The 23,229-nt window shown below is 37.6% G+C and overlaps 1 protein-coding gene across 2 annotated transcripts in view; it reads right to left on the bottom strand.

Moving 5' to 3' along the window:
* Positions 1–14,036, bottom strand: part of GLRA2 (glycine receptor alpha 2) — a 136,884-nt gene extending 122,848 nt beyond the window's left edge. For both annotated transcript variants that reach the window (XM_032207871.1, XM_032207870.1), the window contains exons 1-2: positions 13,687–14,036; positions 11,331–11,464 (exon numbers count right to left, since the gene is read on the bottom strand). In XM_032207871.1, coding sequence (XP_032063762.1) covers positions 11,331–11,464; positions 13,687–13,754 — 202 coding nt within the window. In that variant the 5' untranslated portion in view covers positions 13,755–14,036. The remainder of the gene's footprint in view (positions 1–11,330; positions 11,465–13,686) is intronic.
* Positions 14,037–23,229: the final 9,193 nt, after the last annotated feature.

Raw genomic sequence — 23,229 nt, forward strand, 5'->3', positions numbered from 1 at the left:
TGCAAAGGTACTTTAGTACGTATGCCAACTTTGAAAATATTCAAATAAATGCTTTAATTCTTCATATGTTCTTTTTTTTTTATTTTATTTTTTTTCTCTGAACTCCCCTCTCTTCTCTCACATCTTTTCATTCTGAAGAGTGACCAGCACCTTACTACAAGGCATTTACATCTGAAGTCTTTGTTCCTCCAGTGCAAGGGAGAAATGGGTACTTTCTGGTTAAATTGAATTGTTAGCTTTTCTTATGGGATGAAAACATCCAGGCACCTACTTGTTTTGTTTTGTTTTGTTTTGTTTTGTTTTGTTCTTTATCACAAAGTAATTTTCACTGACATGAGAAAATGGAAAGCAGAGGCTCTCACCCTCACTGGGAGCAGGTAGCAGAGATGCTCCTTGCACCTGGTTCTGAGAAACTGCTTGCTTGCTTTGCATTAATGAAGACAGAGCTCTTTGCTGCTGATCAGCATGTGAACTGCCTAATGTGTTCAGAGGCCTGAGACACACCTTAATGTGGTTAAATAAAATATGGTATTACATCTCTAGTCATGAAATCTGCATTCCTGCATAGGGTCAGTCAAACTACTCTTGGGTAATCTTATTTTTAATAATATTTTACAAATTCACTGTAGCCAACTCATCTAAGAGACCACACGGAAACACAAGATAAAAAATATGCACTGAGAGGAGAAGGCAGGAGGAAAGTTCTGCATAATGAAAAAAAAAAAAAAAAAAAAAAAAAAAAAGTAATAATAATAATACAGAAATTCTGTTAACCTAGTCTAGGCTTTTATTTTCAGTCAGAATTAACTGCTTTATGTTCTGCTACTCACCTCAAAACATTTATTAATAATAATAAATGGTGCTTTATTCCTTTTTCTCTAAATATTTCTTCCTTTGTTCCTTCTCTGTGATTCTGATCTTGTACCACAGAAATTGATGGAAGCTTAGTTATACGTGTCAATAGGTACGGTCTCAAATATAGAACTTGGTCAATATCACTGTCTGTATTCAGAGAGGTCTCAGAATATATTTTAACTCCCTTTTTATTCTTCTGAGCCTTGGACACTTACCTTATTTCATAATTCTGCCAGCTTTTATTTTAACATCTCCCTAATGCTCCTTGCTTTACTGTCAGAAGGCATATGCAGGAGTTCAAGAAAAAGAGCAGTTTGGTTGACTAACATTACTGACCAGACATTGATTTATTGTCGCTAGGGAATTATGCACCAAATGATGTATGGGATACAGATGAACAACGGGATTTAGACAAATGGGATGGCTCAGGCATAGGGACAAATGACAACAGAAAAGGTCAGGAGCTGATATAGATGGCAATCTGCAACTGGTCACAGACAAAACCACATATATTCACCACACCTAGAACTAACATTTTTCTTTCTGTTTTTAAACATTTCAGCTGTTGGGAACTCCCATTTTTTGACCTCCTTATAGTTCCACTCATTTCCATACAATCTATACAGAATATTACTCTGAACTTAATTCCTCCCTCCTGACCCATCAGCTGTTCTGTTGTACCTTTAGCTCAGTCTCCTGTACACTCTCTTTACAAATCCTGTATCCCTCTGAGAACCTGCTATGTTGTCTCCCACATCCTGAATACCAAAAAAGGAACTGCAAGACCTCCTTTAAGCCCCCTCTATTCTGCCCTTGTGAGGCCTTACCTGGAGTACTACATGCAGGTTTGGGGCTCTCAGCACAAGAAAGATGTAGTCATGTTAGGAGTCCAGAGGAGGGCCACAAAATGATCAGTGTTGAGCACCTCTCCTATGAGGAAAGGCTGAGGGAGCTGGGGCTGTTCCGCCTGGAGAAGGGAAGACTCCAGGGAAACCCCACTGTGGCCTTTCAATACCTAAAGTTTTGTTATAAAAAAGACAGAGAGGGACTCTTCACTTGGGTAGATAATGACAGGACAAGGGCGAATGTTCTTAAACTAAAAGAGGATAGATTTAGATTAGACTTTATGAAGAAATTCTTCACACAGAGGGTGGTGAGGCACAGGAACAGGTTGCCAAGAGAAGTTGTGGCTGCCTCATCTCTGGAGGTGTTCAAGGCCAGATTGGGTGGGGCCTTGGCCAACTTGATCTAGTGGGTAATGTCACTGCCTATGGCAAGGGTATTGGAACTAAGTGGTCTTTAAGGTCCCTTCCAACCCAAGCTCTTCTATAATTCTATGATTAAGGCACTTCTTGGATGTCTTTAACCAGCAATTTTTCAGTCATCAAGGAACTCTGTATATAAAATGGCTGGAAGAATAGAAGTGGAAATGAGAACTCTTCGCCGGCCTAGAAAACAAGCATCTTATAAACTGGCTGGCTTATTTTTTTTTATTAATGCCAAATCATCTGTAGTAAGGAAATGATAAGCTCTACTATGCAGGATGTTCACTGCATCACTGAGAGGACCATGACATGGTTTAAGAAGCTCAAAGCTCTGCTAACATAAAGTTCATTGTAGGGTCAAAGTACAATCTTTTTACAGTTTCTACAACCAATATCCATGTTAAGTAGGAGTCTATTATAAAGTTGTCCACATGAGACCATATTCACACCGAGGAGTTTATTGTATTGGCCTATATGGAGTCTGTCCCTAACTGTTTCCAATTTTGATGAGTCTACGAAGTTTTTCTTATACAGGAAAAAATAAATAAATTAAATATGTGTGTGTGTGTGTGAACTTAAGAACTGTTTTTAACAGATTGTTCAGGCTTTACCCCATGCAAAACCCACTTCAGAAGTGTGAAAAAAAAAAAAAAATAATAAAATAAAGTAAAATAAAGTAAAATAAAATAAAATAAAATAAAATAAAATAAAAAAATAAAATAAAATAAAATAAAATAAAATAAAATAAAATAAAATAAAATAAAATAAATAAAATAAAATAAAATAAAATAAAATAAAATAAAATAAAATAAAATAAATAAAATAAAATAAAATAAAATAAAATAAAATAAAATAAAATAAAATAAAATAAAATAAAATAAAATAACATTTTCAGGGATAAGGAGACAAAGAACTGCAAAGTCATTCTCAGTATTATGGAGCCAAATGGCTGCAAAATTCTCCCGGATTATTATTTTTAGGATGGCTCCTATAACCAGACTGACCAAAGGTTTTTAATACCACAGACTTCTCCATCTGATAGGACATCACAGTCTGCAAAGGACAATTGTTGCAGTCTGAAGTTCTTATGTGGAGTGGCCACATGTGCATTTTGGTTTGTGCATGAATTTATGAATAGGCAACAGGCTATATTCACATCCTGACCGAAAGCAGTTTTCACATCCTTTGTTGGTTTGGTCTAATTCATGTAATTTGCATGCATCTCTTCAACAGAGTGAGATATTGCTTTACATTTCAGTGTGAGAGGTTATAGCAGCACTCCTGCCAAAGTGTTGTTATTATTTTATTTATTATTTAGGACTTATTCTTTATTAAACAAACTAAACAGCACAAGAAGAAGCAGCAGTCGTGATAAAACAGTTTTATAACCTAAGATGAGACATGAAGACAACACACATCGGGAATGTAGTCATTATAGACAGCCTAACATAACAAATGTTGATCTGGTAAATTTTAATCTTAGGTTTAATCTTAGGTCCTAATTATGTTGGTTTAAGGAAAGCATTTGGCCTCTTCTCTGCTGTATTTCCTTAAGTACAAAAACAAAGGAGATAACATAGACAGGTTCTTGTGACAGAATAACTTTATCAATTGAATATCTGTCACTATTCTTCAAGAGAAAGTGCCCACAACTCATCTAGTCTTGGATTCACCCAGTTTCTTCCATGTATTCCTGAACTTTGGAGAGATAGAAACACAAATGTAGGGATATTAGCTTTCAGAGAAGAGCATCATAACACTGCTATTCTTCCCTGGACAGGCCACTGTTAGCTGTAACCAACAAAATCTTAGTCCTGAAACAGGTAGAACTAGATGCAATTCTGCTGCATTGGTGGTATTTCTGAGTCCTCCTCAGTAAGGTTTAGGTATTTCATTCAGTATCCACAGTTCAAATCATTACTCTGCAGCATGTAAAAGCTTTGAAAGAGCAAACACAAATTTCAGTCCTTTTTTAAAGGAGTGAAAGGACTTTCAGTCCTGTTTTAAAACCCAGTCAGCTTTGCAGCTAATAACAAGACATTGGGAAATACCATGCAGAAGGAGTTATTTCTAGGATCTTCTGTGCATACCTCAGATTGAAGGGATGAAAACTTGCACCTCCTAAGCTACAAGTCTATGAGTTTCTTGGGACTGCAGAGGGAAATCTCTCATTGTCACCTCATATTGATAATGGATGGGATTAATCCCAAAGTGTAGCTATGGTCACTTTTTACAATAGCTAATAGGTGCAGATGGTGTTCTGAACTCACCTTATTGTGCAGCAAAGCACTTAGGATTAAATATTTGGAGAAAGAGAGAAACTGAATTCATAAAAATTTGTATCTTAGCTGTCAGAGTAATTATTGGGAAGAGTGAGAGAAGTGTTGGTTTCCAATTCCTGTCCTTACAACTTTTTCTGTAACAGGTACTTCAACAGACCACAGCATGAGATGGTTACAACAGTCACGTCTGTGCACTATATCAAAATGGTCAAGACTCTTAGACAACCAGCTACAAGGTTAAAAAGCCATGTTCCCCTCACATTTTCTCCCTGGACTAACTGAGTGCTTGGTGATCTCTCGTGCTTTCTAGAATTGTAACCTTTATATTTCTCTATGCTTTCATTTTAACCATGGATTTTGTCTAAATGAGATCGGCAGATAGCTATTTATGCCAGACATTGCATACTCTTCATTTGAAAGCTGGGTCAGACCCGGTACCACCTTGTCTGCATCATTTAGAGGGCTCTTCTTTGCAGACCATTAAAATCACTCATTTCTGTGAAAGACTGTGAAATGCATATTTGGAAGCTGAAGTATCAAACATGCATTTTCTGATGACTTAATCAGAGTTTTATATTCATATTGGAGGGTGGGGAAGATTAAAATAATGAATCTGCCTAATAAATCTGCATATTTCTGCTTTATGTGTACATATTCCTAGTTACTGTATCACTGTATGGAATAGATTTTGCAGTTTACAAATGTTATATTTATAGTAAATCAAGTGTATATGTTTTATATATTCTATATATAAACTGAATGCTATTTAAGACAGATGAAACATAACAAGACACTTAATTACTGACCCCAAGGCATTGGCTTCAACTACATAAGATATTTAAATCTAAGCCCGACACTGGAAATAATGAAAATAACACAATTAAATTAGAACATGGTGAGAACAATAGTGTCTCCTGTTTAGATATCAAAAGACTTTGGATCTGCTTTAACATTTGTTTATCATAAATCCACTTGGCAGTTTATGCAGCAGCAGACCAATATTCCATGACTACTGCCAAATCCATTGATACCTCTTAATTAAATCACTGGTACTGAAAAAAAGCAACACACCAACACAACATAAATGACCATGGCTAACCTTTCAAATGTAAGATACCAGGAACAGATCCTTAGCCTGGAGGTCAAGCAACATTGTGTTTACACTGCTGCAACCTCACAGCCTTTCTGACTTGCTTTGGAGGGAAGGAAGCTATTTGGAGGAAGCTCAGAAAGAGATTCAGGGAATGAGCAAACACATAAGCTGTGTAGGTAGTCAGGGAGTCTACCTGAGCTTGCTGTCTGGCCCCAGTTGTCTAGTAGGCTTGACATAACCTAACTAGCTATAAAATTCCCATAGCCTGCTGATGTTCTGGGAAAGAACATGAAACTAAAAAAGATGGGGAGAAGGACAACTTCCATAGCCCTCTTTCCAAGGATTTATAAAAGAAACACAATTGAAAGGTTTCTCACATAATTGCAGTGGAAAGGTTTCTGCATGAAAACATGCATATATAGAGCAGTGACAGAACATCAATTTCTTAGCTACATTTCTACAGTTGAAGAAATAAAACAAACAGAAATAATCAACCAATCAACCAACTAACAACAAAACCAAAACAACCCCCCAAAAACAAACAAAACAAAAACAAACAAACAAACAAAAAAAACACAACACACCGATATTCTGTGGATAGGATATCCCCATATAGCATCTCACATAGCATCTACCTTTACACCTTTACAGTGAGAGGCCTGTTGCAAAGATGAAAGTAAATCATAAGCATACCTCCCTAATAACGGATATGCACACATCTCAAGAAACCTGTGTTTAAGGAGTGTAACAGCCTGGCTGCTTCCAGAAACTGGCCATGTGTCTTCCCTCTGCCTATAATAAAACTTCTGCATATGCCCTATCACGTGCATCAGTAGGGTGCACTTCCTTCCTCTCTGATGTCATGCCTGATTCTGATTTGAGCTTCTACTGGATGTGGCCTTTTGAGCCTCAACTCTATAGAAAGTAGCCCAATGTAGAATACTCACTGCATCTGATGCTATGGGCAGTGGTTGTTAACCACTGGAGAAAAAAACCATGCCAGCTCCGTGTCTATGTCATGCATATGTTTCAGCCTATTAATATATTTATAGGTTATTTTTCCAACAGGTATTTATTGTGAAGCATATGTTTAGATTAAGGTAAATATCATCAGACAGTGCCTCATCTTAGCATGTACATAGAAGCTGCTTTTATGTATTACTCCTGATGTCATTCATTTCACCCTTAAATGTCATTCAGTGGTTTCTATTCATGCTTTTTTAAATATTTTATTGTTGGTCAACTTAGGGGCCAAACAAGCAACAGGCTTGAATGCATGGGAAAAACTGACCCTTGGTGCCAAGGAGTTATAGTATTAAAGTGCATAAGCCATTTTCTGTAACAGTTGTCAGGCTAATTTTCAGTAAATGACTTAGTCCGTGCGTTTATTATTCAGATGTAAACCCACTGACTCGGCACGAGAATGGCATTACACCACTGTAATCACAGACTAATCTTTTACAGCTACAGTCACTACATGCCCAAACAGCATCCCTCCAATAAGACTTCTGAGTTCAAAAGCAGCAGCTTTTGAGCAAGTCGGTTCACACTGCATTGCACCATCCAGTGATGAGGATAATGTTGATGGGCACGCTTGCTACACATCTCCACTTAATTCCATAAAAATCAGAATACTCTTCAGAAAGAAAAAAAAAAAAAAAAAGCCAGGGGAGGGGGGGACGACTTAATAGGAAAGAATGCACTGGAAACATAGAATTAAACTCAATACAAAATAAAATTACTCTTATCCTCATTATTAAGATTTTCTGGAGATCTTGGGGACAAATTCCCCATCTCTCTCCAGTGCATGACAGCCATTTAATTCTTATAGTATTAGGCATAAAGGACTTAGTAATGCCTATGGGTAATTAGTTTTCTCTGTCTGATCAGTTATACCTTATTTTAGATTTTAAGTGATTTTAGAAGATGAAGGTATTAAAACACATAATTTATTATCTTCTGGAAGTCAATACTTGCCAAGGAATCTTAAATTCAAGCTGACTTTCCATCATCTTTGCATCTCATATTGTGATTAAGTGGTAGGTTGATCCTGTGTACCATGGTATTGCATATAGTATTCTGGAGGAAGCTTGAGGTGAATATATATGAATCTATGATATCACTTTGCCATCTCTACTTTCTACCATCACAAAACTACATTCTTGGCTAGTGCTATAACACAAGTGCCCTGCACTACTTCAGGTTTTGTTGAGGAAAACGAAGTGAACAATGGAGAAAGTACAAGACTTCACTCTGATTTTTGTTGTTGTTGCTTTTTACCATTAAATGTATATATCGTTGATATTAATCACACAAAAAGAACATCATGCAGGTTCACTTTTTATTATTTTATGTAAACCACACTTAATTGATGTTATAATTGAAAAAGAAAGCAAATCAAGTCATAGGACCCCAAGTGTATTTTTGCTGTCAACAGAAGGACTCTCAGGAACTTCAGTTAGTATTAGCTTGTAGTCTTCATATTTACATTTAAAAGTATTCCCTTCTGTATCCTTACAGAAATTATTAGGCTATTCAAATTCAATAAGAGATAAGTGTGAGATGGAAAAGCATGCATTAAGTATCTGACAAACTGATTAAAGAAAGGCAATTTTGAGAGCATCATTCTGGCACTTCATCTCTGAGAGCATCATCTCTGGCTGATCGTTGGGGCGACAGTTTCTCTAAGTCCCTGGTTGCTCTGTATCTGACCACAGGCTGTGTCAACAAGAACCAGAAATCATTCTTTGTGTTCTCCAATGGTTGTATAAGAGAGAAAGATAGGAAAAGAAAGGATCTTTACTATACAGCACTGCTGGGAAGAAAAAGATATAAGACTAAAAATAGAAAGAACTAAGCAGTGATATGTGTTCTTGATGTCTAAACGTTTATATATTCATCTGTTGCTCTCCCAGTATCTTCCTGAATGTTCTAACTCACAAGAGGCAGTTAGGCAAAAGCAGTAACTAGTAATGAAATGCTTTATCTGGATAAAACACCTTGTTCCAGTAAGCAACATTTTCCTCTCTTTTTAGAATGTGTAGACTTTATTTCACAGAATAATCAAATAGGTCCTGTTTTTTTCTGTTTTCCAGTAATTCAGACTAGTCATAAAAATACATTTAATTATTCTATAATCAGTGGTATAAGATAAATGGGTTCTACTCAGTTGCCTTTCCAAGAATATCAGACTTTTCTGACATTTTAAAATGCCTGGTGCACTAGGAGAAAGATATATAACTGGTCTAAAGCAGAAAAAGTCAGACAAATGCATGAGTAGTGAACACATTATCTTCATGCAGAATGTCTCTTGCAAGTCACAGAAAATGGATATTAACCCCAGACTATATGCAGAGTCAGATATTTTACCCCTAGTTTAAGCTATTCTTCCCACAAATATATCTTATGCTTAAAACTTCTTGCCTTAAAATCCAAAAAAAAAAAAAAAAAAAAAAATTATAGCTTGGGTAATCTTTTAATATCTCATACATCAATAGAGTTATGTTACTTAAAATATCAGTATTGATTGTACAACAGAGCATATCACCAAAGAAAAAATAAAAAATACAAAATCTCACACAGGCTAATAAATGTTAGAAACTGAAATAATTTGTATTAAGGTCACAATAAAGATTAGGTACAAAATAAATAAATAAATCTTTATAATACTTAACTATAAGCAAGATAAATTTATTATGACCTCTTTGCAGCTGTGCTCTTATTCTTTAAAAGGAAAAAATGTTATATAGAACATTAAGTATTTTTTATTATTTAAAAAAACTACAAGACCTGGGCAACTATAACATAGGTATGCATCATAATGACTAATAAAAATAGTTACCAGCTGAAAAGGTTATCACTTGTGCTGTGAAGTTCAAACCCAGATGACTTAGCTCTCTAGTTCACAAGAAAACCTTTTATACCCCTCACCACTGAGAGCTCAGAGATGTGAAGTTATGAAAAAATGCAGATCTGTTTGTCAGTTCAAACTGCTGCAAAGTACCACACCGCACTAGAAAGTGACATCATGAAAGTATACATGTATGAAATGCCAGACTCTTTGATATTAAACACTCATAGGTGTCATCAGGCAGCAGCTTCACCTTGAGAACATGAACTATGGGACTTGGAGGAGAAAAGCATTTGTCAAACAGATCAGCATGTACCTTACGTTGTGCACACCATACCTACTCTACCCACTTGAGCATCAGGGGAACAAAGCTGTGGATCTGTTTTCTCCTGCCTTTTTCACAAAATGTTTTTAGATGTGTTGGGAGAAATAAAGAGCTATATTTTTATTGCCCTATGCACATGACTGCCAGTCTCACTGATTTTACCTGAGCTACAAGAGATGAAGCAGAAGTCTTCCTTTACTGTGCATCCCACAAAAAGGGTAGGAAGAAGTTCTTAACAATCTCAATTTTCTGCCTTTATCTGCATTATGAAACTTCTCTAATATTCATGCAAACACATTACATGAATGTAAAAAGCTAATGTAATATTACTACAAGCCAATGTGGACCCCAATTCAGGGACTCAATAAACATTTTGAAAACTATTCTGAAATTAAAACTCGTCTGACTAAAGTTTTATTAATTTAAAACCTTTCTATCTGAAAGTCAAACTAGAGTCCTCCTCACTGGTAAGCAGTCAAAAAAGACATTTCATTACAAGTCTTGTACTTGGCATATGTGAAAGAGAGAGAAAATGATCTTTGATCTAAATTTAATTAAACACTTTCCTCATTGACATGTGAGCTCCTTTTTTCCTAACGGTTCATTTGCTGGCTAAGAAATGATTATTTCACTTATTATCAGTGTTCACAGCACCGCTAACAAAGATCAGTATAGAAAAACGTGCATTTTGGTCAACAAAGCCAATAGATACGAGTGCAAATGTACTTTGGCACCAGATTTGTAGAGGAAATAATAGTTTTATTAATTTTCAAAGTAGAACTACATTCCAAGCTTAGAATTGGCTTAGAAGAGCCTGTTTGGGTGGTATTAGAGAGCTCTCCAAAAACGTTAAATATTTACAATGAAAACTTGTCTCCAGACTCTCTTCATTTGAAGCCAAAAGACATTCTTTGTTCATTTCCACCAGGATTTAAAGGTTTACAGCAAGGAAAACGTGCTCTGATAGCAATGATTGCAAATGAGACCTCCAGTCCACAGCCTTCTGGAATAGTGGTTGTGATTCTCCTCAACTCAGTCAAAATTTTGGAAGAAAAGGGGGAAGAGGGGGAAGTCATGGAAATTCCCCAAACAGAATATGTTTTTGCAAGTTTGTATGGATCCTGAAAAACTGATTCTTAAAAATGTTACCCAGATAAATGTTGTGTGCATACCCTGAATTCTACCTCCCTGTTTTGGGGAAGAAGATTTTACTTTCTTCAAGTTGAACACAAGCATAGACCATTTTTTTTTCAGAAAGAAGAAGAAGAAGCCTGCTATAAAGAAGACCACAATTCATCATGGAAATATTGAAGATAGGCTCTTCATGGCTTAAAATTTTCAGGCATCTCAATTGTTTTTAGAGAGGGACCTGGAATCTTATTTCTATGTGGAATTAGTAAGATCTTCAAAAACAACCTCTGGCACCTAAGTATTATTGTCATGTACAGGTAAATTTGAAAAGAGGGTTTTCAAGCTCTGTACCCTTATCACCCACACTGTTCCTCCAGTATTCCATTGGAATGACTGATCTCCATGACAATATCACACTAGAAAGCTGAAGTTATTGAAAAGAGAATAAAAACCCAGACGTAACACCCTTACAACTACATTTTGACCAAAAGGTAAACAATTAATTTATCAGCAGTTTTAAAAAACTTACCTTTAAAATTTGGTCTGATTCTAGCATCATACCCCGATGTCCTTCCCATCAACTTGTCCAAAAAATCTGAAGGAGACAGGGTCTGTGAGGGGGATTTTCCAGATCTTGAATCATGTTCTTTACAGAAAGTCGTCCTAAATAAATTATTAGCCACCATTAGCTACTATTTAGCTAGTGTTTCATTCAAGTCATGAAGAAATTCTAGCACTAAATAAAATTGTATCAATCCAGTGAATGTAATGATTAATATTTTTATAGAGCAATATAGACTATTTTTCATCAGAAAACTTTAGTCTAGAAATAAAAATGAGCTTCAGGTAGTATGCATGGACACAACTGGCTCTTCATACACACAAAAAAACAAACAAATAAACAAACAAAAACCTCAGCTTTAGGAAATTTATTAGAGCTTTAAGAGTTTAGAAGATAGAGTTTACTATTTGTCTTAATGTATAGAACAATCACACAGGGACTTTGATATCTATTTCATATCATTGTTTTAATTGTATGTATGCAGTTAAAATGCATATATGTTAACACTGATTTAAGGTAGTCTTAAAATTCCAAACAATAGCTGGCAACACTCACCAAGCAACACTGAAAAATATGTTTGTTTGTTTGTTTGTTTGCTTTTACTGGAAATGGTATAGATTTATTATTATTTTTTAAATGTTCTTTACAAATATCACCCAAAGAAGACTGAAATCATGCTAATGAATATCTGGATTCTTCCCCAAAAGGGCAAAAAGGTTTCAGTCAGTCATATCTGATATTAGCAGGGTTTTTCTTTAGTTTACTTTACTTTTGTTTTGTTTTGTTTACCAATGAACATCAAATTATAAAAATGATCAATATTATCACCAGCTGGTATTTGTATGCAAGCTCTTAGAACACATTTCTGTTTTCAGGTTTTAAGAGCAAACTTCTGGTACCATATCATGCATGTGAAACTTTCTGCACATAACATATTACATGTTGCAAGCACCTCGGGTATTTCAAAAAAAGAGAATTCACGAGTTTCCCCAGGTCATTCAAAGGGGAAAAGAAACTATAATGAAATAGTAATATTTGGTGTGCAGGGGCACAGATTTTATCATAAATAGTATTATCTTGATTCCTAAATGTCATAGTATCTATGTTTCAATAGTATCTATGTTTCAATACAGTCTTTCAGCTATACAAAAAGTAATTCTATCTCCATCTGAACCATTCACTATTTAAATATCTACCCAAAGGGAACTACTCATTTTTTTGTGCATCTACATGTAAGTATAAACAAAATAGATATACAAGTGAACATCTGAAATTAAAAGCAAATATTAAATCTTTTACCTCTTTATAAAGAAATCAAAACTGTTAAAAAGCAATGATAGTAAATTCTTGAGGTGTGATTCCCTGCTTTTTTCAGGTTCCATATACAGAGGGCAGTTGCTTCTTTTTGCTTTTGTCAGTGACATGGTACAGTTACAACAACTTTAATTTTTTAATACAAAATAGATAATATTTCCATCTTAAATCACAGAAATATTCAGTTAAGATAATAAAAACTGGAAGATTAATCTAGTGCACTTATCTGGGATGATCCTATACAAATTACTTCTGTTTTCATTCTGAATCCACTAGTTATAAGTTGTGTTGTGATCTCGTGTATGCGAACTCATGAATATAATCATTATTTCATTCTGTCACTGTATATATACATCATTATGCATATAAATACACTTTATACATGTACATATAGATACACAGCTGTGTATATTATAATAATGAATCTCAGCTGAAATGGTGTTTTGGCTAATAAAACTGACCTGTTTGCCTTGTACCGCAAAAAGTCAATAGCTAAAGCAAAAGCTTATAAAACATTAAAAAAAAAAAAAAAAGCAACAGTCATATGTACTGATACTTTAAGTTAGCATAGTACTGGTCTAACCCAGGGTTTTCCCAAAATCAGAGGGCTGGCTCTCTAATTTCAAATAACCATGTCCCTGACAAAACTGATTCAGTCATTTCCAGAGCATGAAGAGGAGGGAACCGAAGCAACTTCCTACATAACCTCTGGTGGGAGCAGAGATTAAATTCAGAAGAAAAACTGAAGGAACTGCTTTTTGCTATACTGATAATCAGTAACAATGTACATTTTTCAATCAGAGAAATGGAAAATAGATCACCCAAACTTGATTTTTTGGTGTTTGTTACCAAGCAACGAGTCTGAGTGTAAAAGGGATAGCCTATATAGAATGAACATGAAATACTCTCAATACAGCAAAACAAACTAGGTTAATGTCACGTAGTTTCTTTATAGTTATGATTTCCATAACCTCTGAAAAATATCATCACATAGAACCATATCACCTACCTGAAGTGGTTTGTCTCTAAGAAAAATGCAAACAAGGTTGTCAAAATTTTCACTAGCTGCCGGTTCATTCCTCCTGCTTTCAGTGGTGATTTTGGAAAATATCCCAGAAACGATTCCAGAGAGATGCAGGGAAAAAGTATGCTGGTGCTGCCTAGATTCCCCAATTCAGCAATAGTTTATTTTTCTTGGAAGTCGGGAAGAGAAGGTCTGGATCTCTACAAACTGGGGGTAAAAAAGAAGTGCCAGTCCTTGGAATCATGGTCAGGTCAAGCCTAGGCTCATCTCCAGCAGCCAACACAAAGGAGACAAAGCATCAGACCTGGTCGCTCCCTCGCCTTGATTTTAGTGGGTGAGGGAGAAAGGGGAAAAAAAAAAAAAAAAAAAAGAGAGGAAGAAAAAAAAAATGAAAAGGAGAGGAAAGAGGAAACCCCACTACCCACAGAGCATCACGCACAGGGGAGCAGCGCTGCGAGCGGTCTGTTGCCGGTGTGTTTTATTCCCCCTTTTTGCTTTGGAAAGTAGTATTTAGGAACGGTGGCGGGGCTAGTGGCTCGGTCTGCTTCTCCCCTCTGTCGGCAGGGAGGGTGGGACGGGTGGAAGGAAGGATGGAGGGACGGAGGGCTGGGTGGGTGGATGAAGGAGAAGGAGGAGGAGGAGGAGGAGGAGGGCGGGGGGCTGCGGGGCACCCCGGCGCCTGTGCCGGAATGAGGCGCTGGGGATTCAGCACTCGGACAGCTCCGCGCCCGCCGCCGCGCATGCGCCTGGCGGCCTTTCGGGTGGGGAGGGGGCGAAGAGGGGTGAGCGCCTTTTGGGGGGGAGTGAGGGGGCCGCCATGTCGCGGCACCGCGCCTCAGGGGCTGAGGGTGGGCAGGGGGCAGAGCGGCCCCCGTGGGGTCCGGGAGGGTCCCTGAGGGTGTGAAGGGGGACTGGGCGCTGGGGAGGCGGTGGGGGAGCGTGAAATGCTGCCTTGCCTCAGCTGCCCGTGTGGTTATCCCTACCTGCAGCCCGCTCACCGTGTCCTGTGCACCGCCCTGAGGGGGAGCTGCGTGCCCCCGCGTCAGCTCAGGTGGTTCCTGCAGGAAAATCCTAAACTTTCCCTGAATCGGCATCAAATCTGCTTAAACGACCTGAAAAGCAATTCATGGAAAATAATTACAAGCGGTCTTTTCCCACTAGCCAGCATGACCAAAATAAATTACTCTTCATTCTCCAGTTGGAGGTCCAGCTGTTTTTCTCCCACCAGAAAACCTGTCCGCTTGAACACTGTTTTGTTTCCACAAAATTCACACACACACACACACACACATTTCTCATATCTCCAGGCAAAAAACAAAAACAAACTACCACTTCATGACAGATAACTTTTACCATGCTTGGAGTCATAGTCAAAAATGTCTTCTGAACAGCACTTGCTGTGTTCACACATTAGCAAGAGATCAAAGCCACTTACCGTTCATTAAATGAAACTCGGTTATTGCATTTTGTTTATTTTAGTTTAATACTGTAGGACATGTCTGAAAAAAAATACATACCTTGCTAGGTATTCATAGGTTCAAATGGTAGATAACATAACATATTATGCAAAAAAATAAATAATTAAACAGAAAAAGCAGTCCAAACATGCAAATCTAAGTGTAATCCTTATTGCCTTGCCTGCCAAGTCTGTGTTAGTACCATAATGAAGGTCCAACAGAAGGAAAATTAAAAAAAAAAAAGACCACAAAGTTTTCGTTTATTATAACTATCAACGTTTAATGGTAGATACTGAGTTGATGCTGAATCACTGCACTACGACGTCCTCTAACCTCGTCAGAAGATAGTTCTTCATGCTAACGTGGTATTAAAGAAGAGTTATTTCTCTTACTGCAGTGTCTCATCCTGAGGAATGAAGCTCACAAAGCTACATCTGGAAACAATAAAATAGTTTTGAGTCAACAAAGACATTCTTTTCAAAATTTTTTCCTCTCCTTATCTGGGTAGGAACCCAGTAGTGGTGCTATATATTGTTACCTTTGGTTAAGATAAATCGAGAAATTGGAAAGCAACAATCTCTATCGGCTGCAGGAAAAAACTATGTCTCTTTAACCGACACTGCCACCTGCTTAAAAGTATGGGGAATCTCAGGAATGCATGCAGAGTTCCCATTGCAGGAATCACTGAATACAGCAGGTATCTTTCAGATGGTGCTGTTCGCATGGATCTTGTGATACGACATGCTTTTAAAGACCTATAAATGTCCATTACCTTTTTTTTTTGTTATTGGAAAAAGTAGCTAGACATTTTAAAAGTTTTTTTAACTGGAGAAAACCTACTTGAAAGTCTGCTTTCCAAGATTTAGCTGCTAGCAACTATTTTCTACTCTTCACAGTTATTTGAAATGCTAAATAACTGTATCCCGAAGCTAAATATATATATATATATATATCAGGAAGTGCTTCAAAATAACCTGCCCTTAATTGGGGTGGGGGTTGTAAAAACATGATGAGAGATGTAGTAATCAGAATCTGGGGTACCTGCTCCATCATTCCTGACACCTCCCAGTGCCTAGAGGCTTCAGTGACATGTTAATCAACATGGTAGTTGCATGGAAGTACCAAACAAAATTTAATACATGCTTGAAAACGGGGATTTACTAACTTAAGGAACAACCTGTTCAGCCTGGAAAGGAGGAGGCTCAGAAGAATCTCATCAATGTCTATAAAAACAAAAGGGAGGGTGCAGTGAAGACAGAGCCAGGCTCTTCTCAGTGGTGCCCAGTGCCAGGACAAGAGGCACTGGGCACAAACTGGAGCACAGGAGGCTCCCTCTGAGCACCAGGTAGCACTTCTGTGCTGTGCAGGTGATGGAGCACTGGTACAGCTGTGTAGGAGGCTGTGGGGTCTCCTCCTTGAAGATGTCCAAAAGCCACCTGGAGATGGGCCTGGGCAGCCTGTTCTGGGTGTCCCTGCTTGGGCAGGGCTTGGAGCAGGTGAATTCCAGAGGTCAGCCTTGTCCTGATTCTGACTCTAAAGAGTCTCTAAAGCATTTCTAAAGTCTATGAGTTGCCATTCATCCACAATTAAGTAGTATCTATATAATGCACAGCCAATTGTGAGGAATAAGCTACAGCTGTACAGGTTCGGGGAAATAACTGCCTAGATGTCCGCAGCACCTTCCCAGGTCCCCTTCCTCCTCAAGAGCCAGAGCCATCAAAATGCAGCAGTTTCTATATGAGCTGTGTATGTCCTGTTGCACAGATGTGATTCTTTCCAGTGTCACTCATCTGTTATCTCTCACAACACATTTTTGACAGCAGAAGTGTGGCAAATGAATGGGAGTCAAGGACTCCCATGCAGGATGGGGGAGCCAGGGAGGGTGAGTGTGTAGTAACATGGCACGGGAATGTGAAGAAAGATGAGAGGAAAGTGCTGTTCTTCCAGTGAAGATGCTAAATAATGCATCCTTACAGTTCCCCAGGAATATACTAAAGATTAATAAGGGTACTAAATATGATATATTATGTTGAGTATGAACTAATTCAATCACCTCTCTATTCTACCTGAGTTTCTTAAGCACTAACTGCTGAGCAGAAAATAGAACAGAATCACCCTTTTTCCATGTAAACGGTTTTATAACAGTTAATTGATGGCACATGATTTATATTTGTTTGTATTGTGTGTGCATTTTTGGAAACTTAAGAAACAGAAGAAATAAGGTCATACCACTTTCTCAAATTATGATAAATAAGTTATCCAGGAGCATGCTTCTGAAGGAACAAAATCCATCACTTCAAATATGCAATTAGTGTCCATAAGAAGAGAAAATTCAATATAACTTTCAAAATGGCATGTCAGATTATCATAATTGCTGGATGTTTGTTAACAAGACCTAGTGTATTTCAATATACTGCCAAACATAAATTAATAAAGAGTACATCCTATGTAAAAGGTGCAATTATAGTGGAGGGAAAAAAATAAAAATAAATAAAAATAAAAAAATGAAGGTAATCTAACATGTCTGACAAATGACAAACTAGGGAGAAGAAAACAACTGCCCTGTTTTTCAAACTTTACTGTAACAAATTATGTAAAAGACCAAAAAAGTTAAGCAAATCCTGTTTCTCTTTAAGAATTGTATTAGTAAAAAGTCTCTATCGAACAATGATAATAATACCCTTGTTTATATTAGGACAATGTAATAGCTGTTTGTTCAGCTGTTCAATATAAAGTAAAATTATGTATTTCAAGCATTTTTTTTAAATCTGACATTAAAAGCTCTAACACACCATTTGTCAATACAGCTCCATTTTGCATATATTCAAAATATTTTTACATCCTTCTTTCTCTTTTTTTTTTTTTTTTTTATTAATTGCCTGAGTCTTATTAAACTTTTAAAAGATAGAAAGTTCTTATTGTTCTCTATTACATATTTTTCCTTTTAAATAATAAGCATAGATGGAAAGAGGTTATAGTAATTTTTATTTTAAATACAATTAAATATAATAAATATATTATTTGTACTGACTTCAATTCCTGTATGTGAATTGTGCCTTCTGAAAGTTTGAGAATATACAGAATACAGAATATATAGACATATTTATCTACTAATTTGATACTCTTCCATGATAAGATCAGCCACTTAGTGGAAGAAGGAAAGGTGGAGGATGTAATTTTTCTGGATTTTAGCAAGAGTCCTGGAAAAAGTGGCCAACTTTGGGACGAACACATTCATGCGTCACTAGGAGAAGAACTGGCTGAATGGCAGAGCTCAAGCAGTTGTACTGAAGGGGGCTACATCTGGCTAATGACCGGTTGCCAGCAGTGTCCCCCCAGGTTCACTCTGGGCCAGTTCTGTTAAACATTTTTATCAGTGATCTGGATACAGGAGTTGAATGCATCCTTTGTAAATTTACTGACAATTCTGTGTTGGGAGGTGCTATTGACTGTCTGAAGGGACAAGAGGCCCTGCAGAAGAATCCAGATATATTGGACTTTTGGGCCATTAGCAGTAGCTTGAAATTCAACAAGAACATATTTAGCTCTGGTGCAGTGTCACCTTGAATATTATGAGCAGTGCTGGGCTCTACAATTTTAAAATGATTTTAAGATACTTGAAAGAATCCATAGGGGGTCAAAAAGCCACTAAAAGGGCTGGAAGACATGTCCTGTGAGGAGAGGCTGAAGACGCTTGGATGTGCCTATAGTTTTGGAGTTTTGCCAAGAGGCAACCTCACTGCTCTCTGCAGCATCTTGAGGAGCGGAAGTGGTGAGGGAGGTGCTCATCTTTTCTTGGAACAGAATATGTGGGAATGGCTCAAAGCTGCGTCAAGGGAGGTTCAGATTCGACATTAGGAAAAGCCTCTTTACTGAGAGCGTAGTTAGACACTGGAACAGGCTTCCCAGTGAGGTGCCTGATGCCCCATACCCATTCAAGAGGTATTTGAATATATTTAAACTTTGAGCCAGGCCCAAAGCAGTCTGACAGTTGATCTTTGTAGGTATCTTCTGTCTGGAACCATTCTGCCCTATCCTATCCTATCCTATCCTATCCTATCCTATCCTATCCTATCCTATCCTATCCTATCCTATCCTATCCTATCCCATCCCATCCCATCCCATCCCATCCCATCCCATCCCATCCCATCCTGTCTTTACAATACCAGTTCCTAGTGTGATTTTTATTTTTTTTAAACACAATAAAGATAGAAAAAATAGAACGCCCCAAATCTCATTCGAAAATGTGTTCTCTATTCAAGGTGTGACAGTTTCACAGTGTCATTAAGGATTTAGTTCAGTTTTAACAGTCAAATCAAGTGGGTTCAACCCTTGTTTTTCTGGCATTGCCATCAAATTAGTGCTTTTTCCAAGAGCTTTCTATGCTACAAGGCCTGTTTAAGTGACTGATAACACTTTGCTTCTGGTGTGGTACCAGTGAAGCCATTACAGTATACATGAGCATTTCATACCAATAAAATGAAAACATCTGGTATTTAGAGTAGGATAACATAGAAAATAAGGACAAATATGAATATAGTTATATACACATGAACCAGTTCAAATCTCCTTATCTTGGCGAGCAGTAGGAGGAGGGAAGGTTAACAAGAGGTACTAATTCAGTCCTTCACCTTCTTTTGTGGTTCATACTGGAAGGCACAGGCAGATATCCAATAGGAAAAAAAAATCTACTCAGAAACATCACAATATTGATCTTATCCTGCATTTCATATTGCCTCCTGGAACTATAGATATGACTCTGAATCACTGATAGCTCTTAGGTGTCATTTATAACTTAAATTATGGATGCATTACATATCACAGGCTTCAAGAAAGTATTCAAAGAGAACACTTCCACCAAAGGCAGCCTCTACTAATGACCAAAAATCACTCTTAAACTGATTTTAAAATTGTTTTTAAAAATCTTTCTTGTGAATCCAGAATTTCCTTACTTGGAAATACTTGCTGGGTTATTGGAAGGGACTCCAGTAGCCAGAAGCAGTTTGAGACCTGTTCCAGCAGTGAATTTCTCCCTCTCTGCACTGTGCTGCTTTAGTTTATGCTTTAGTTTGTGACAGCCAGAAGGCAGAGAAAGTGGCACGAATTAACAGGGTGCTATCCATTGCCTGTTTCGTTGTTGTTGTTGTTGTTGTTGTTGTTGTTTTTATACAGTCCAAGAAAAGTATAAACAGCAAATTACATTGTTTACTTCTGCATACTTACATTCAAAGTATTGTTAAGTGTGTTTGTGAAGTAATTTTTCGTTCCTCTCTGTGTGTCTGGGCTTTGCATTACCTTCCCTAAGACACTATTGCTACGTGAAAACATTTTACAATTCTTCCCATGTATTCTTGTTTTAATCTCAATGGAACGTAAACATCCTTAATTAAAATTTCTACAAAATAAGTCACATGCAAACTGAGGTTGCTATGTGAGGCCACTAAAATGAATGATCAATGGTGTGAATTAAATTATTTTTACATTTGCTGTGTATGAACCCATACTTGATAAGTTTATTGTAAATACATTCTCCTGTCCACTTCCTTTGTCTACTTCATTAGTACAAGAGGGACATAGAACTTCTAGAGAAGGTCCAGCACAGAGCCATGATTAAGGGATTGGAGCATCTGTGCTACGAGGAAAGACTGAACAAGCTGGGCCTGTTTAGTCTAGAAAGGAGATTGAGAGGGGATCAGATCAACCTCTACAAATACCTGAGGGAACAATGTGAAGTGGATGGGGCCAAACTCTTCTCAGTGGTGGCCAGCAATAGGACAAGGGGTCATGGATATAAATTGAAACACAGGAGCTTTCATTGCCATATGAGGAAGAACTTCTTTACTGTGATCTGTATAGACTTTACTTAGAATTTACTGTGAACTGGATAGGCTGGACCGATCGGCTGAGGCCAACTGTATGAAGTTCAACAAGGCCAAGTGTCTGCACCTGGGGCACAACAACCCCAAGCAGAGATACAGGCTGGGAGATGAGTGGTTGGAAAGCTGCCTGGCGGAGAAGGACCTGGGAGTATTGATTGATAGTTGGCTGAATATGAGCCAGCAGTGTGCTCAGGTTGCCAAGAAGGCCAACAGCATCCTGGCTTGTATAAGAAACAGTGTGGCCAGCAGGGCTAGGGAGGTGATCGTCCCCCTGTACTCAGCTCTGGTGAGGCCGCACCTCGAGTACTGTGTTCAGTTTTGGGCCCCTCGCTACAAGAAGGACATCGAGGTGCTTGAGCGGGTGCAGAGAAGGGCGACGAAGCTGGTGAGGGGCCTGGAGAACAAGTCCTACGAGGAGCGGCTGAGGGAGCTGGGCTTGTTCAGCCTGGAGAAGAGGAGGCTCAGGGGTGACCTTATCGCCCTCTACAGGTACCTTAAAGGAGGCTGTAGCGAGGTGGGGGTTGATCTGTTCTCCCACGTGCCTGGTGACAGGACGAGGGGGAATGGGCTTAAGTTGCACCAGGGGAGTTTTAGGTTGGATGTTATGAAGAACTTCTTTACCGAAAAGGTTGTGAGGCATTGGAACAGGCTGCCCAGGGAAGTGGTGGAGTCACCATCCCTGGAAGTCTTTAAAAGACGTTTAGATGTAGAGCTCAGGGATATGGTTTAGTGGGGACTGTTAGCATTAGGTCAGAGGTTGGACTTGGTGATCTTGAGGTCTCTTCCAACTTAGAAAGAGAAATAGAAATAGAAAATAGAAATAGAGGGTGACAGAGCACTGGACAGGCTGCCCAGAGGGGCTGTGGAGTCACCTTTTTTTGAGATATTCAAGACCTGCCTGGATGCCATCCTGTGTAACATGGTCTGGGTGATCCTGCTTGAGCAGGGGGAATCTCTGGAGATCCCTCCCAATATCAGCCATTCTGTGTTTCTGTGATTTATCTGACCTAACTGCAACTATGAGAGACAAGTTTTTGTAGAACCATTCATTTCTTTAGAATTTGGTGGCCAAGCTGATGAATATTCATCCATCTCTACTATTTCATTTTTTTTTTAAGTCCTGACAGAAACAGTGACAAGAAAGTACTATACAAAAGACTTGTCTCACGGATGCCTGGTAAGATGACTAACAAAGAGTTCTGTTATATCATGCTATTAAGATAATTTATCTAGTGAAGCAAGTGCATCAAATATATATATACATGAAAATTCTGTCACAGTTCTTGAATTCATTTGCAGTAATTATTTTGTTCCAGATGTTATATATTAATCTGATGAAAAAATATCTTACTTTTACTGTAGAATAGAGATTTCAAGATGCAGCACAATTGTATAGTAACGATGACTAATGCTGTACATCATAATCAATTTAATCATGTCTTCCCTTAATGCTTGTAAGCTGAATTTGCCTCTGTTCTGATGGTATTATTTTGTAAATTTTGATCTTTGATATTTAATCAAGTATGCATTCTTCCTGGCTTGCAACAAAACAATTTTTTACCCCATTTAATGCTTATCAAGATTATTCAAAATAACATTTTAAAATAGACTTTACAATATGGCATCTGATCTAGGCATAAGGATGCTAAGATCCAGAGCATTGTAATCATATATGCAGAATGAAGAAAGCTGTAAAGCTTAATTTATTTATAAATGGATTACAAGAGTTTCTTTAACATGATCTTTTAATTTTATATGCCTGCTGAAAGGAATGATTACATCAATCACAGTACAAAATATGAATGATTTAGGTAATTATGTCCTGCATGTGCTGGATCTATCTTACCAGGATTACCCATCCCCTAGCAAATCCAAAATGCAGACACATGGTTATTTTCAGTACTATTAAAGAATGTAAGAAATAAAATAAAAAAGTAACAGGTGATATTTGTCACAGGTGATATTTGGACACCTACCTATGGCATTTTCAATACAATGTTCTTAAGTGACGAAAAGTGCTGTGACTAAAGCATGATGTATGCAATAGGGTAGCAACATCACAAAAGAGATAATGCTATATGCTCTGAGAAGTCCATTTTGTCATTTTCCACACTACAAAAGTGGCTCTTACTTCAAATTTTTCTCTAGCTTTTACTAAAGAGAAGTATCAAGAGCAAATGTATGAATGTGTG

Source organism: Aythya fuligula, chromosome 1, assembly GCF_009819795.1.
Source record: "Aythya fuligula isolate bAytFul2 chromosome 1, bAytFul2.pri, whole genome shotgun sequence".
NCBI classification, from domain to species: domain Eukaryota; kingdom Metazoa; phylum Chordata; class Aves; order Anseriformes; family Anatidae; genus Aythya; species Aythya fuligula.